The following is a 17,052-nucleotide window of genomic DNA, read 5'->3' as shown; positions in this document are numbered from 1 at the left end:
ACAGAAATACTTGTCTGTTCCAATTTGAATGCAGAATCTCCTGAAACACAGTTGTTCCTAATCTCCTAGGCTGAAAAATGTTACAGCAATCTCTGGTCTGTCAACAAATACTCAGAAACCACAAATCTCCAAACAGTCAGTTTTGTGTTTTCAGTTTATTTTTCAGTTCTTTTCTCTTCCACTGCTTCAGAGGGCAGGACAGGCTGCAGAGCTTGCAGTATAACCCCAAAGAAGATGGTTATTAAAAAGTGACCAAATTATGATTAAAATTCTGCAAATCAATGGGGGTTAAAGGAGAGCATTGCAAAGAGCCAGATCCTGCTGTGGCTAATAACTCAATGGGAAGCAGAGATGCAACTGGTTCATCTTCCGACACGAGCATCCTGCTATTCAGGGTGCTGCACTGTGGGGTGCTCGCTGCTGCTCTTTCTAGCAGGTGCAACATGCATACCCACCATCTGCTGGCAAGCACTGGCTTCTGGTGACTGCATTTGTGCTTTTCGGCTTCGAGACCTGTACGTGCCTCTGAACTTGCCGGCTGTGTTCCCCTGGGGGTGTGCTGTGCAGGCTGATCCATTAGCTGTACATGCTTCTAACAATGCTGAGATACCCACACTATGATGGAATTTTGCACAAGGAGAAGAGGCTCTCTGCAGCTCTTCCCCTTGGCTCTCGTGAACCAGCACAGCACAGCGCAGGACTCACACAGTTTGACTGATGTTATGTTTTTCTGTACTTGTTTGACCAGCTGGGTGGGGGACAGTTTTGCACTGACTTCTGAAAACTGCACAAGAATTCATTTTTAATATTAATCATAAACATCTCTCAAAGCTCTTCATATAGTAATGATTTAGGGGGAAATCTTCAAAAGTGAAAGGCTCCTAAGTCACCTAGGAGCATAGTCAGTCACATAGTCTACTTTGAAAATATTACCCTTAATTGCCAGCAGGAATTCTGAGGCTAAGACTGCATCCATTTTGCACTAAAGCAGTAGCACATATGCAGTCTTGGCTCATAGAGCCTGCTTTATTGAGAGAAGAAATATTGGCTTTGATATTGAGGTTATCCCTCTAATAATTATGAAAAGCTGCCTGGGAGCTTTGCCTTCACCTGAACAGCTGTCAGAGATCTTGCTTGGAGAGCACCTCTGGCAATGCACTCAGCCTCCTTCCTTCCTTCCAGTGTTGCATTGCAGTCGCAGGACTGGCCAGGGACCCCGCATTTGGCTGTCGTGCTAGAATCCTTGATTTTTCGGAGCTAGAAGTATCCGTGCTCTGAACTGCGTTACGCTGACATTGTGATGTCACTAGGCATTCTTATGAGTTGCTGACGTGTGTTCACAGTGTGCTGAGCCCATGAAAGGCAGAAGATTCAGTAGAATTCTGACTGCTGTTTAGCATGGTGCTGTGTGCTAGTTGTCTCGTTAATTTAATAAATTGCTCTGACTGGTTAGTTGTTAACTTATTTATACCCCTAGAACCTGCATGTGCCTCTAAACCCAGGTCTCTTTGTTTTTCAGGATGATGAAGGCCAGACCGCACTGCATTATGGTAAGCTGGTTTTGGATTTACATGTTTGCCTATTAACTGCATGAGTTTTCTGTTTGAATAAACAATATGTGTAAAACAAATTTCAGAAGAAGTGGAAGCAGGGAGCTGTCCAGAAACTGGAGCTGGATTAACCAGGCCGGCTAACTCCAACAGCAAATCCTAGTGAAAAGTGTGGGAAAGTGGTGTGCAAATGTTTCAGCAAGTGATCTTTAGAATCTCATCATATTAATGTGCTGGTGTTGGCCTGGTAGCACTGTGGACTACACTGGGGGAGGCCCCATCCTCTCTCACCTTTACTGTCTCCTAACAGCTGTCTGGACCCCACCTTCACCTTCTTTCTCTCCATTCTTGGCTCCCTCTGTGTCTCCTCCACTCCGCATGGTTAACAGGGCTTTCTTCACTTGGACTGCTCCATCTGCCCATGTTTGGGACACTCTTCCTCCATTGCACTCGCTGACTCAGTTCCCTTCCTTAAATCTCACTGTGAAGCCTTCCTTTTCCCTTTGATTAGTGATTCACTTTCTGTATAAAGTCTTTTGCAGTCCTGTTCCGGATGCAGGGTAGTGTGTAGCATACCAAGGAATCTCAGTTGCCAGAAATGTGGCTGTTGGACCTGTTAGCAGTAAAGCGTTGGAGGAATCATATCAAAGAGCACTGGCTTTCCTATCCTGGACAAGCCGTGTGGGACAGGAGGATGTTGCAGAAACAGTACAGTGAATTTTTCTTTTAGAGAAGATTGCCGTGGCTTGAACTGACAACGAACAAGTTACAAGCCTAGCTTACGCTGGCAGCACCAGCCTCAGAGGTTCTGCACTTAACAAACAAAGAGCATCTCTCCTACTTCTTGAAACTATGGCATGTGTCACTCCTGCAGTTGAATCGTAATTAGCTTTGACTTGTAAAAACCTGACTTGAGGGTCTAAAGTTTTTGTATAGTCTTTTTAGTGAAAATTGTGATCGATACAAAAGAGACAAACAGAGACTAAAATGATACACAGTGCTGATGTGCAGAGAGTGAACAAAAAAAGGCTGATAAATCTACCAGAATATTTTCCTAAATTAAATAATTTATCGTCATTTTATAATCGCTGTGTAATTAGTGACACCTGTCGCTCGGGTAGTATTTGTGCCTGGTCCTCCTTCAGACCCGTACCACAAGGACAGCAACAGGATAGCAAAATGATTGTAGAGATCAGCCCAAGATGCAGAGTTTGGATCTGGATCTAAATCTGCCTAAATTCTGGGGTGTCTGGACACAGGGTTCATTCAGTCTGATACTTTGTGACTTTTCCCCACATGCCCCTTCATGTACAGTCCATTGTTCCTCTTATTTCAAACACAGCCATTCCTGTCACCCCAATTGAAATAGATCATTGCTTATTTTAACAAACAGTGGTGGCTCAGCTGTCTGAATAACACTGTCTTAGTCACCTTTTATCCTCACGTTGTGCTTTCTCTTTGTCTGTCTCAGTCGGAGCTTTGTCCTTTCCTTATTAAGGGGCAGATCCTACCACCTGGTGCATAGGTGCGGATGGTTTCATAGCTGTGGGATGCATGCAGTTTCATTGCACAAGAGGAGAGGGCCGGGTCTTCCAATCCTTCCTGCAGCAGAGGGGGCCCAAGGGTGACAGAGGCTACTTTAGCCATTGGGCTGGAGTAGCTCCCATATAGCATCTCCCCTCCCACTCTCCAGCCTGTGGGGAGGACTCCTCACCTTTCCCCTTGTGCAGACTCCTAGCACCCATCTACAGTGATTAAACTGGTTATGAGTTTTGGGGCTAACTGGTAATTTTCTCAGCCACATGATCAGACTATCCAGCAGTATCTGCCTGAAGCAAAAGAGGCAAGTTGTATTATATTTATGATATTATTTGTTTTCAGAGGTTTTGATCAGATTCACTGGTGGTAGAATTAAAAGAGGTCAACTTAAAAACCTCGTCATTTTTAAAAAATGAGGTAAAGTAATGTGGACTACTACATGCCCCTGCGTCACCCTGCCAAGTTGCGGGGGTAGGGGGGTTATAATCACAGTTTCCATTTTTTAAACAATGTGATTTTGATCTCTTATATGCAATGTGTTGTAGCCATGTTGGTCCCAGGATATTAGCGAGACAAGGTGGGTGAGGTAATAGAACAGATATTACTTCACCCACCTTGTCTCTTTTGGTCTCTTGTTGCTTTGTCTTAGAGCCACACAAACAAAAGGGAAACTCGCTGACTGTACAGGGGAAGCCATGAAAATGACTCTGCACAAAGTGCCGTCAAGTGCACGGAGTAACTGTGGGGGGAAAGGGAAATGTTTTTTCTCTACTCTTTATTTAAGTTACAGTACCAACGCTTGGTGAAAATTCTGGACAGCAATATGATCAAGGCGGTAGTTTCCCTTGGAGTAAAAGCCACGATATGTGCAGGCCAAAAAAGCCTTTTTTTTTTTTAAACCTGTATAGTTTGAATAAAAAATTCTTTTCAGAGTGAAAAATATTTTACCTTCAGTTGCTATACTGACACAATGTTTGTTCCTCCCTCTTCCTTCCCCACCATTTGGGTATACGCTCACTCCCCATCCCCTTCACTATCACTAATCCACAAGAACACCTGCTTGGATCCGTACCACTCGGGTCCATTCTACCTCCCTGTTCTCCCTGTCTGAATGTGTCTGAATTCAATCTGTAAAACGTTTCTTCCCTCTTTTCCGTCTCCCCGTTCTGTAGCACTAGTAATATGTTATGTGAAGCCTGAAAAGATCCAGTTAATTTAAAAAATTGTTTTGACTCAAGTGATTATTACTTAGAACTAAAATTTTCTGAAAATCCTCAAGTATGATTGTTGCTGGTGCTGCATAATGGGGTTATTAATTGCAACAGAGACACACGATAGCCTGAATAATGTGTCTCCTTTTGGGTTTGACTGCAGTATCTCCTTTTGTTGCAGCTTTACAGTAAACTGTGAAGCAGTTACATTCCAGGAGCGAGGACAGTAAGACAGAGACTGTTTTGGGGGATTTAGCCATCCCCCTTTATGAGTTACTTTGGTCTGACAGCTGTCCTTGTGGTGACAGCTCTCCTGATTACAGCAGGTGTCAAACTCTGTCCTAGATGGGTTATAAATCCTGGCTCGTTACAATTGACTCTGACCCTGGGTTTGATCGGAGGTTAAGTGGAGGCAACACTCCAGTATGTGCCTTCCAAATGGGCTGCATGTTATGAGTTCCAAATGCACCCATCTGCCTTTGCTCCCGGGTAGGATTCAGTGGCTTCTAGGCATTTGGTGCTTGTGGTTATATGCGGTGCTTATTGCAGAGTTGATCAGTATGAGCATGGTCTCCCTTGTAAATGCCCTGTTAGTCTCCTGCTCCTCCTCACCATGCTCCCCCTCCACCCCTACCCACAGGGAATACTAAAATCATTGCCTCTGTGTCTCCCAGAGGAAATCAAGGCTTCTCCTTGCACTTGCAGTCACGTGATTTCAGAGTGGGCAGGTTCTGTATCCCCATGGGTGCTCTGTCTTCCTTGTAAAGCACCATCTGTTCTGCTCATTCTGTGCTGTGGGAGGGGATGTTGGAGTGAAAATAAAAAAAAATGAAATTCATCATCAAAACCCTGAGGATTAATGGAGTCAGCAGGCGAACTGCGCTGAATGAAAATTCATCTTCACCTGTGCCAGCGTCAGGGCCACCTCTCTGGCACTTGACAAATAGAGGTTCCCAGGGTGCCATAAATTCAGCAGCTGTACAAACCTCCAGGGACTTGTTCATGCTTTTCTGAGATGGGCTGATGACCACTTGGATTTCCCAGTATAGCAACAGGGCCAACACATTGCCTCATGTTGGGCCTGGTCCCGAGAAGTGCTGAACGCCTGCTGAGAGTCGTTTGGGGATGGAGGTACTTAGCACCCTTCAGGATCAGACCCTCGGCTGGTGCAAAAGCTAGCCATTTTTCTTTGCAGTATATTTGAAACAGAGAATGAAGGCTAGTCTACACTTGGATCTTACGTGGGTATAACAACATCTCTCAGGGGTGTAAAAAATCAGCACCCCTGAGAGATTAAGCTATACCTACCTAACCCCTGGTGTCGAATCTTCTGTCAGGGAGGTGGATTACCTACGCAGGCAGGAGCACCCCTCCCGCTGGCATCAGTAGTGTCTACACCGAAGCACTACAGCAGCACCGCTTTCGCGTTTGAAGTGTAGAGATGCCAATTTCATAAAGATCTGTCACTTCCCTGGAGATGCAGGTTCTGAAATGTCTCCGTCTCAGGACCAGCTGCTCAGGATCACACAGACTTGCCTCCATGGGAAACCATGATATTGGGTTCCCTTGCATGGCTCCCTCAGCTCTCTGGAAATGCCCCTTTCTTAAAGGCTCCCTGAGGTCTTGCTGGATGTTGCTCTCTCCTGTGCCGCTCCATTTGGCACTTCTCTCTCTTCCTGCATCCTACCTGCTGCTTTGTCATCAGTCCCGTCACTCCTTGTTTTAACATAAGCTCCAATCACATCTCGAGTTTACTTTGATTAAACTTTGCTGCTTGTCCCCTTGGATCTGTTGGAAACTGCAGTGTAATGTAAAAGACACTAATTACTACATCTAGCGGCATAGAAGAGTAAACCGCTAAATTTGTTAAAGTGCCTGAAATATAATTAAAACCAACAATTAACAGACAGGAAACTGCCCTCCTGACAGTCTCAGAAGGCAGATCAGCACTGAGACATTTTAAGTCTTACAGGAAGTCTGTGCCACAACGTTATTTTAAGGTAAAATCCAGGGGCCAGATCTTCAGACAATGTCAACAGGCTCGGCTCTTTTCCTATTATTGAAAAAGGCCCTTGTTGAATTGGGTGAGGGTAGGAAGTGGCAGTTTGGCAGGGAGGGAGCCCTTCGGGAGGGGTGGAATTTGGTTTGGTTTTGGCCGAGTAATGAGAATTTGAAAAAAGGAGTTGTTCGTGCCTGCCTGGTAGTTTCCACCTCGCAGTAACGCCTCTCTGTGCTGGAAACGAATGGGCACCAAGCCGCATGTATGGGGGGGTGGGCTCAGGTGGAGTTGTGGAATAACATGTCTTTTTACATCGAAAGTGTGTCTCAATGGGGAGGTCATGGGCTGAGGCAGGGAAGCAAGAGAATGGTAATGATCTCTGAACTAGACCTGGCTCCAGAGAAGCCCTGCCTCCTGCTGCATGATGGGTTAAGGGGCGTATGAAATGAAGCAGGGGTCTCTAAAAGCCCTGCCTTGTTCTGTGTGCAAATGCATGCTCTCATGGAGGCAGGACTCCAGAGGAACCCTCGAGTTCTCGTTCCAAACCATATATCAAGGGTCAGGACAAACAGAAATGTCTAGTTTGTAGTGTCCCTTCCCATTGCAATAGTAAATCAAAATCCAAATAATTTGTGCTAATTGCTTCCCAAAGCAATATTTACCATATGCTGCCAAAAGCCGAAATGGCATTTCCTAGCACCAGAAGATGTTCGGTGTGGGTATAGGATGCCCTGTACCATGCTTGAGCTCTAGCCTGGAGGCAGCTGGCATTCACTGTTGCAGCTCTTGAATGCCCATCGCTGCAGAATTGTAACACCAGATTAACTCTACCCTTTGTCTCCAGCCTCCGCCTGTGAGTTTTTTGACATTGTGGAGCTGCTGCTGAAGTCTGGAGCTGATCCCACCCTCTTGGACCAAGAAGGCTGCCTGCCTGAAGAGGTGACAGACTGTAAAGCAATCACTTCCCTGCTGCAACAGCACACGGCTGGCAAAACCTAACCAGAAGGACTGCACCAGCACGGGGCTTTCAGAGTGGACAGAAACGGCAATAACCCCCACCCCATCCCCATTCTAACCCCCACAACCCTCTTTAATATGCATTGTTTTTTGAGAGTCGGGCATGACGTTTGGGACGGCTGGGTGCCTGGCAAATCTACCAGCATAAGTCTTTGGAAGGAGTATACACTGCATAATAGAATCCATTTTTGCATGCTCTGGAATTTATTACTGCTCTGGGTGGGTGGGGGGGACTCAGACAACATCTGACTATATTTAGACGTGGCTGCTCTTTTGAAAAATATACATGACTAGTGAGAGGTGATCAATTCAGCACTGAAGATTCAGATGTGACCAAATGAGATCTAGGGAAATCAGGTGTGGTACCATTGAGGGAAGCTGAGCTGTATTTCCCTTGGCCCAGACAAATACTATAAATAAAAGAGAGAGCACAAGGTCATACGTTGTTCCTTTCTGGTCTTTGGACGGGGGTAGTGGCCTGATTCCTGTGAAGCGATTGGCACTGGGGCCTTTCAGATGTACCAGCGCACTCCACTCAGAGGGGTATTCCAGAAAGTGTTCTTCAAAAAGAAAATGACAAAAACAAAGACTGAGCCAGTGCAATCTCCTGCTCAGTTCCATGGGAGATGATGGGGTTTTTAGTGTGTGTCACTCTGTATTCTAGATATGAAGTACATTAGTGCACCATAAATGATGTAAGAGGAGGAGAGACGTCAGTACTGTGCCCGTATCTTGAGTGAAGTCACAAAATATAATTTTATCATTCATGCAACTGCTTATTAAAGGGAAAATATTGCAGAGTAAAAATGTTGTCACCAGTGAGTTACTTTTATCTCCAACTCCTTGTCATGTGGAAGTAGTTCTCTGACAGTAAAAACATGGTTTGGTTTGTAGTGTAGATAGGTTTGAACCACGTTTTTAACTCTCCATAGGGCAGGTGCAGATGCTAGTGAGCTGTAAGAATCACCAAGAATCTGTCCGAAACTAACTGGCCTTGGAGAGAGTGCTGAGGATCCATTAGGAATGGCTTCTGTTTTGGAGGGGGTTGTGGAAGTGCAGAGAATATGTATATGACTGCAGTTTAATTGCTAGTGGGGGGGTCCCTACTTGTGTTAACCATGTCACAGTGCTGTGGTCCAAGTCTACACTGATAGCACTGTTCAGGGACATTTAAAATGTGGGTCAGACCTACCTATACTGCAAGACCAAACCACGTTTTTATTGTCAGAGAATTACTGCACTGAGAGCCTCCTAATGGCACTATTAAGAGCCCCTCAGTCCAGTAGGATACACAGTGTGGATGGATCTTTAGAGAATCTGTACTATAATGAGTAGAACCTGAACTCCTTGGACACGATCTCCTTCCCACAATGCATCCAAAGCCTGAGACCCATTGAGTCAAATGGGAATTGTCCCTTGGTCCATTGACTATAGCTGCAATATGGCACCAGACCCTTGTTAAACCTACCAAGATTTGCTGTACTTTGTTGTGTGTGAGAAAATCTCTCCCTCCATAGCAGCCATTTACTGGTCCAAACTCTGCAGTTGCAGACAAGGTTGTTTATACGCATAATAGTGTAGCACTGCAGAGCTTCCAGGAGAAAAACCTGAGCAATACCTGAAGATGGTAGATGTTCCCCCTTATTTACCATGTGATTTTTTTTCCTGACTGTAGCCAAGTAGTTCCTGAGCCAGAAGTGAATGAGAGCTGCTGAGTTCTTAGCACTTTTTAAAATCAGCTGCTTATAGAATCATAGGAATGGAAAAGACCTCGAGAGGTCATCTAGTCCAGTCCCCTGCACTCATGGCAGGACTAAGTATTATCTAGACCATCCCTGACAGGTGTTTGTCTAACCTGCTCTTAAAAATCTCCAGTGATGGAGATTCCACAACCTCCGTAGGCAATTTATTCCAATGCTTAACTTGACAGGAGGTTTTTCCTATTGTCCAAGCTAAACCTCCCTGTCCCTGTTATTTGTTGCCCTATCCTCAGAGGTTAAGGAGAATACATTTCCCTCCCTCCCCCTTGTAACAACCTTTTCTGTACTGGAAAATTGTTACCATGTCCCCGCTCAGTCTTCTCTTTTCCAGACTAAACAAACCCAATTTCTTCAATCTTCCCTCATAGGTCGTGTTTTCTAGATCTTAAATCATTTTTGTTGCTCTTCTCAGGACTTTCTCCAATTTGTCCACATTTTACTTGAAATGTGGTGCCCAGAATTGGACACAATACTCCAGTTGAGGCCTAATCAGCGCAGAGTAGAGCGGAAGAATTACTTCTTGTGTCTTGCTTACAAGACTCCTGCTAATACATCCCAAAATTATGTTTGCTTTTTTTTGAAACAGTGTTACACCGCTGACTCATATTTAGCTTGTATCAACTATTGACCCCCAGATCCCTTTCTGCAGTACTCCTTCCTAGGCAGTCATACAACTGATTGTTCCTTCCTAAGTGGAGTACTTTGCATTTGTCCTTATTGAATTTTATCCTATTTACTTCAGATCATTTTGAATTTTAATCCTCTTCTCCAAATGGGAGTCTTGTCATTGACTTAATGGGCTTTGGATCTGCTCGAAGTTCACAACTCAAAGAAAACTTTAAACGTGAAATTGGGTTTCTGGGCTACATTTTTAAGTGTGGTGGGCCGTATAAGCACGTTTGCTTATATACACAACCAGTCCATTCAAAACAGTGAAGCAGATGCACATTTTGATAGAAACAAATATTTATTGGAGAATTCGTGCACTTTGGATAAAACAGCAGGAGGAAATCATATGTGCTACGCAAAGGTGTCCTATTGTATGGTCCGCCAGGCTGTGAGTATAAGTATGATATACGTTAAAGGCAACTGCACCAGGTGGCTGTAGTAACATAGAAACACACATGCATGCTCTCAAATCAGGACTGTCATGATCTGGTATGGATTAGATGTAGCCGTGTGGCACCAAAAATAAATTGGCAGTTGCTGTGCAGAATAAGAATCGAGCTTATTGCTTTCGACTTTTTATGTTGTGTGTGAAAGCCAGGAAATGTCATGAATGGTGCTCATCCCACAGAAGCAGAACAGCAGGAGCTGTGGACTCATACACAATTATTTTTTAAATTATTGGTTCCTTTAGGGTAGAAAAGGTTGTGATTCTTATGGGTCCATTTCTGTTTGCTCTGAAGTTGCTTAACCTCTGGCTGTGTTTAACCAAATGACAGCTGCAGAGCGTTGGAGGGACTGTACGTCCAGGCGATAAGCATGTGCTGCACTGCTGAGCATTAGCAGTTGCCTACTGAAGTTCCACTAACTCCAGGGGAACATTAAAGGGTAACCACAGAACAGAAGAGGACCAGCGGCAATCAGGCTTAAAGGATGAAGCTGGAGAAATATCCACAAACTATCTGGATTAGTGTATGTAAATTCTTACATAGTTGCTGTTAAAAATTAAAGTTTACCTGTGCACCACAACTCATGGTGTTTAATTCCAGTCACTTAAGGTAAATGTTTCAACAGAGACTGAAGCGTTCTCTCTCCCACCTGCCCCCAAGTCATTTTTGATTAAAGCTCTAGAGAATCCAATGGCATATCCCCAACATTCCTCTTGGGAATACAGTGGTGTGAAATTGGGCATGGCTAGGAGGAGTCGCCTTCCTTAACCTAGGCCTTCCACTGACCGAGCGATGGAAACTCGAAAACACTTAGCTGACTAACCAGATCGCTCTGTCTTTATGATTGTGTCTGCAAGGGGCTGTGCAAAAGTTTCTCTCCTCCTATGTGAAATGTCAATAACACAACACCATGCAAAGTGTGCCCACGTCGGATGGTGATGCATTGCTTATAAATGGATGTCAAAATAAGTTGGTGTGGTGGTCAAAGGTACACGACAAGTTTATCACCTGGTTCCACAATTTGTCACATGACTGCAGTTAATTATATAGATCTCAACTCCATATGTGTGAAGTGTGTATATTACCCTCTCTCACAAGTGTGCGTGTATATAGGTATATTGTGCACATATGTTTGTACAATACTGAAAGTTTGTCAGTTGCTTTTGCATCCATCCGTATGTGAGGGGGATATGTAAACCCAAGATCACTGTGGTTACATTGCTGTTTATTTTGGATCGGATGCAGTGTTGTACAAAATTAAGACCCTGTCTTGTGCTACAGTGGAGCTGGGTAGAGGTTAAAGAATAGGGAGGTCACCTTCCTGTATTGCCTTAACATGCTGCAGCCACCTTGTCCTTGCCTGGGATTTATTTTTCCTTTCACATCGAAGGTTATCCCTGTTTGCATTTTAATCTTCCTCAGGGAGGTTCTATTTGATGGACAGTTTGTGTAATAAAAAGCTCTCTTAAAATACACGTGCGCATGGATGAAAAGTGGCAGCAGCATTGCCCACAGCTTTCATGCAGTACATTTCGGGAGCTTAGGCCTGGATATGTTTATAGCACTTTAGGTCTGTTTGTGAGTTTGGAGCCCTTCCAAAAAAAAAAGAGAGCGAGACATATATTATTGTTTATAATCTGCTTTATTCTGCCAAACCTTTCCCCAGCAGCCTTGTGGATTGCTGTTTAAATCCCTCAGTGCCTTTAACTACCGATACACAAAGTGGTTAATGTGCATACAAACTAAGCTTGGCATCCACTCCAGGAAATCACTTTAATTGAGAAGCATTAAATGTTAAAATGATTAAAATATATAAAGCCACCACACCCTCGTGTAGGAAGGGCCTCGCTCCACAAGAACCATATAGTTCTGAATACTCCTGCAAGTGTGAGTAGTGTGTGGGCAGGCCCCTGAAATGGACAAAGCATTCGTTTTCCTGCGTCGTTTATTTCATGCTACTGCGGCTTAGTGCACAGCTCTGCTCTGTGGCTGGCGGTGGAAGGCTGCAAGCGGCTATACAGAAGTGCTAAGAGAGCCAACTGGGAGAGGTCTGGTAGGAGACGGGGCCTATTTGTATTCATCATTTCTGTTTCTTCAGGCACGGAAAGCCCTTGTCCCTCCTGTTCTGTTTACCAAAGCAGCCATGTGCTGAGGGCCTCCTGGAAAACCAATGGAATTCTAGCTTCTGAAATCCCTTTCCCGGCACATCCAGTACCAGACCAGCTCTGCCCTCATTGATATCCAGTGAAATGCAACTGAGGGCAATGGGATTGCAGCAGCATAGCTTGAGGCAGAAGCAACGTGCAGCACTGCGGAGAGGAACCTCCCGCCATGACCAGCACTCCAGTTATGTGCCTGGGAACACGCTGCTCAGATGCTTCTGCTTTGTAGTAATGTCCATCCTGTTACTTCATTCCCCAGAACAGGAGAGGTCACAGAGTGAGCGAGGGGCTCAAACAGCTCCCCCAAGAGCTGAGCTGTATAGAGGGAATGGATAGTGGCGGGGGGAAGAGGGAGGTTACAAATTGACAAAATTGGAAACATTGTAAGGCCAGTCTGGCTGGGAAAACCTAGCCATGGGTACAGAAACAAGTGTCATGTTCCATGTAAACATGGGCCAGCAAGGTGGGAGGAAAGGTAGCCAGCCAAAAGGATGCTGTTTGGACCATTTGAAAAACGGTTTGTGTGTCTGTTTTCCTCCCGTTCTGCTTGCACTTTTATCCCCTCTCCCCCATCGCTGTGGGATCCCAGCTAGTGAGGCTGGCTTAGATGCCAGAAGAGGAAGTGTCTCTACTTACCTGTTTGCTCCCACCCTTCCCCTTCTAACCCAGCAGAGGCCAACATGGCTGCTAGCTGTTTGCTTCTCCCTCTCGGCATCAGCTCCTTTGGTGATGCCCATGCAGAGCTTTGTGGGGTGTGTTGAACAGGTCGGTTTTTAAAGTGAATATTGAGGCCCCCAAAGAGACCCTTCCTGACAGGATGTTTGAAGGAAGGCCTTATTGCCAGAGCCTGTTACTGGTCATGGTGGAGAGGTATAGGTGCCCCAGACTTGGACCCAGCCCCCTTTGTGCTAGGCACTGTACAAACTCAGTGGCTTGACAGTGCCCATTTATTAGTGACCTCTAGTCACCGAGGGGTGCAGAAAGGGGTCTGGTATAGTGCACCCCCCCCGCAACGCGCTTAGCTCCCCCTCAGCCCGGTCCTCAGCCGTCACGCACCCCCTCTCTCCTTCTTCAGCTGCATCTCTTCCAGCAGCCCCTTCCCCCCAGCAGCGGTGCATGTGCTTTCCCACCCCTGTTGGCCGGAGCCCTGTTTGCGGGGGGCTAGGAAGCTGGTTGAGGCAGGGCCTCTCTTGGTCAGTGACAAAAAGGGTTTTAAAATGGTAAGTCATTCGAGCTTGGATTTGTGGGATCTGTTCTCATTGCGCTGAGAGATCTAGAGGCTTTGAAAAGGTGGTTCAGGGGTTAGGTGCCCAGTTCCAAGGAACTCAGTGGGAGTTGGGCATCCAACTTCCTTTCCCTTCTTTTGAAAATCTCAGACTCAATTTCTCTGTGCCTTGCGTTCCCCAGTGGTAACAGGGGGCAGCTAATAGACACCTACTTCACAACAGTATGGTGAGGCTTAGGAATGGCCAGATTTGGGGAAACAAGTTGTCCATCTAGTCTGTTATCCTGTCTCTGATAGTGGTCAGCACCAAAAGTACTTCAGAAGATGGTGCTCAGTTCACTCGTCTGGTGAAGCTCTTTGCAATCCTTGGATGAAAAGTGCTACAGGAAGGGTACAGAGTTACGGCTTGTCTCCAGTCTGTGGGCAGGAGAAACGTTAATTTAAACTCGCGGCACAGAAGAAAAGGCAGGATACATCAGCTGCTAAAGAACTTTCCATATTTATTTCACATAGCTTTTCGTTTTGACCATACACATCTCATGCCAACGCACAGGAGGCATAATACAAAGAAATGCGCCAGGTTCTGTTTTGCTTTCCAAAGACACATGGCAATAAGTAAGTTTTTAATGATTTATTTTTTTTCCCAGGAAACAAGACTTTGCTTTTGGAACTGTACAAAATTTACACTGCAATGGGCGGCTGTGGTGGACCGGGGAGGAGGGAGCGTCAAGCTGTGGAAAAGAGCCTGGGGAGCCATACTACGGTAGAAACTGCATTTAAAAAAGAAAAAAATACAAGCAGCTTCCGTGCTACAGGATCCACGATGCTATGTTTGTTCTGGGTCTCTCTTCCGCTGTCAGAGCAGGTGTCTGTGGGCGTGAGCCTTCGGGGGGAAGGCCTGAGGCGCGCTGAGAGCTCATGATCTCAGGCGAGGCTCGCTGCAGGAAGCTAGCTCATTCACCAGCGACTAGCACAGAGGGTGGCCAATGTGGAGGTGCTGCCAGACAGCCTGGCAACGAGGTTGCTGAGCTCTGTTTTTCCCTCAGTCGCTGTGTCAGTGCAGTTGGAGCTACTCCTGCAGAGGTAACCAACCAGCAAATCCGAGCGAGTGGGAGCACGCGCAGCCGAGGTGCTTTTCATTTAGCTTTCAGCATGCCCAGAGCCCTTCGACAGCAGGCAGTCAACCACAGCCCATTTCTGCCTCACTCAATTTTTCAGCCCTCCAGTTCCAGCTTTTAAAGTGCAATGCTTAAACATGAGCATCTCCCTCCCCCACACCCGCCTCCACAGACTACCGATGCCAGAGCGATGAGTTCTAGGTTGCTCCAGGTAGAGGATACCAGCAGGCATCCGTTTGCCTGGTGGAGAGCAAAGAGCTGTGGACGATGGGATGCCCTACATTAGACCAGCATACCCCGGAATGCTCTTTCTGAGGACCTGGCTCTTCAGGGGCCACTAAGGGGGGAGACAGATTACTGTGTGCTTAGTTAATGCAGTTTCTGGTTGAGGGCTGGGGTCATTTATACCAGGCTTTAATCCTTCCTACAGGCCCCAGCCAAATTCCAGTGACTGGAGCCTGGAGGAAGAAGTTCTGGTGCACAGGGAGTTCTCTGGGATACATTTGCTGGTGACCTTATGGTGTAAATTGCAGGGGCAGCTGGCCACAAGCCAATTGAGTGGCTCAGGGTGGAAGCTGCACTCATCTGGCACTCTGTGGGTGCACTCTACAAGGGGCCGCACCTGCTAATAGGGGGTACCTGGATCAGAGCTTTGGTGCCTAAAACAAAGGTAGGGTCAGATTTCCAAAAGCACCTTAGGAGCACAGGGTCTACTGAAAGGCAGAGGGATGTGTGCTTCACCGAACCTTGGGCTTTTTGAAAATCCACCCATAGATCTTTATGGAAAAGTCCTACAGGATTTAATAGAACATGACACCCTTTGGCCATAGTAGGGTTTGAACCATCCTTTAGAACTTGTACACCTGCACTAAAAGCTACAGGAGGGTTTAAAAAATATCAGCTAGCAAGAGGGTCTCATTCTTGATTAGAGTCTACAGCATCTTAGCATCATTTCTATTAAGCCCTGGAGGAAAGAGGAAGCATCAGAAAATTGACTAAGCAGAGAGTGTGAGGGTACGGGTACACCACAACTAAAAGTGTAATTGACACAAAGGGACCTTTCATCTAGCTGGTTTGGGGAACACTGATAGTGAGAACATGGCAAAGCGGGCTCTGGCCTGGGGTAGCTGTCCCAGTGCAAGCCCACCAGGGACCTTGGGTACATACCTGGGTTGCCAGCCCATCCCAGGGTCCATGCCACTGGGTCTTTACAGCTCTTGTTACCCACACTAACTGGATGAAAACTAGCCTTGGTTATCTCCCTTCTGATGTCAGTGTAGCGCACACAAACACATTAATGTCGCACTAACCCCACCGTGCCTAGGCTCAAATGTAGCCCTTCCCTAAGTACGCACAGCTGTGATTGACTTCAGGGGCTGTTGTATCCCCAGCTGAATTTGACCCACAAAGAGTACCAAAATGGCATATCATGCTCGCCTTTCTGACATACTCGCCCCTACACATAGCTTCCAGCACCATTTGCATCACTACCGAAGTCAGGCCATGGTTACAGCCATATGCAATTCAAGGCTATGGAGGCAGGATGAGATTTTTCAAAGCCATTTAGAGGGAGAAGGCACCATGTACCATTAATAGAGGGTGGTTAAATTCACTAGACAGAGCTGAACATCTCAGCCACGTTATTTCCTTATACTTCAATGTTCCGAGATGGAGCTGCTACATGCGTGAAGCTTCTCAACTCCCTGTTGTACGCTGGCATTGTTCACTACTTGTATACAGTTCTCTGTTTGCACGTTTTATTGCTTGTAATACAATTAAAGTAAAATGTCTTTCCTTTTCTGATTTTGAGCTAATCTATTTGGTATAAATGGTTCTCCTCTCTTCCATGGAGCCATTTCTGCTCACTAGTGACATAGCTTTTTGTTTCCTTTTTTGTTTTTATCCCAGCCCAGCTCTGGTTAGTCAATTGCAGTTGTGTAGCCTCCAGAGGGAAGACAGAAGACTGGTGGTTTGGGGAAGCCCTGTCTTTTGTGTTTTAAATTCATTCCTGCCAAGTTAAAAAGGTAAAACTGTAATAATGCAACCCAAGCACTCCTGTACGGCCAGTAATAGATCATTGTCAGAACAACTTCAGTTCAATGTTCCCTTTTAACATGGAAGCAATGAGTTACTCAGCAAGAAAGCTGGGGATGTCTCAGTACCCCTTCTCCCCAAAAAAACTAATTGTAAAGAAATTGCAATGAATAAACAATGTATCTGCCTCATTCCTTAAGAGAGATGAGGAAACCATTTTGAATGTGGACACGTCCAGAAAATTCATGGTGAAAATGGCACCAGCTCACTCGACAGATCTGAACATGCTTGGGCATTAGGTCCTGTCTGCTTATTGGTTCAT

General features: G+C 45.8%; 1 protein-coding gene across 5 annotated transcripts in view; it reads left to right on the top strand.

Moving 5' to 3' along the window:
- The window catches only part of ACBD6 (acyl-CoA binding domain containing 6), a 149,436-nt gene extending 132,942 nt beyond the window's left edge, over window positions 1-16,494 (top strand). For 3 of the 5 annotated variants that reach the window (XM_073356570.2, XM_073356573.1, XM_073356575.1), the window contains 2 exons: window positions 1,520-1,550; window positions 14,226-16,494. In XM_073356570.2, the coding sequence (XP_073212671.1) occupies window positions 1,520-1,550; window positions 14,226-14,500 (306 nt within the window). In that variant the 3' untranslated portion in view covers window positions 14,501-16,494. Of the gene's footprint in view, window positions 1-1,519; window positions 1,551-7,143; window positions 10,772-14,225 lie in introns of those variants that run through there. The other 2 variants (XM_073356574.2, XM_073356576.2) reach the window with 1 other exon arrangement.
- The last annotated feature ends 558 nt before the right edge of the window (window positions 16,495-17,052 follow it).

This window comes from Lepidochelys kempii, chromosome 8 (assembly GCF_965140285.1).
Source record: "Lepidochelys kempii isolate rLepKem1 chromosome 8, rLepKem1.hap1, whole genome shotgun sequence".
NCBI classification, from domain to species: Eukaryota; Metazoa; Chordata; order Testudines; family Cheloniidae; genus Lepidochelys; species Lepidochelys kempii.
The sequence above is the reverse complement of the archived record's forward strand: the minus strand, read 5'-3'. Positions and strand labels throughout refer to the sequence as shown.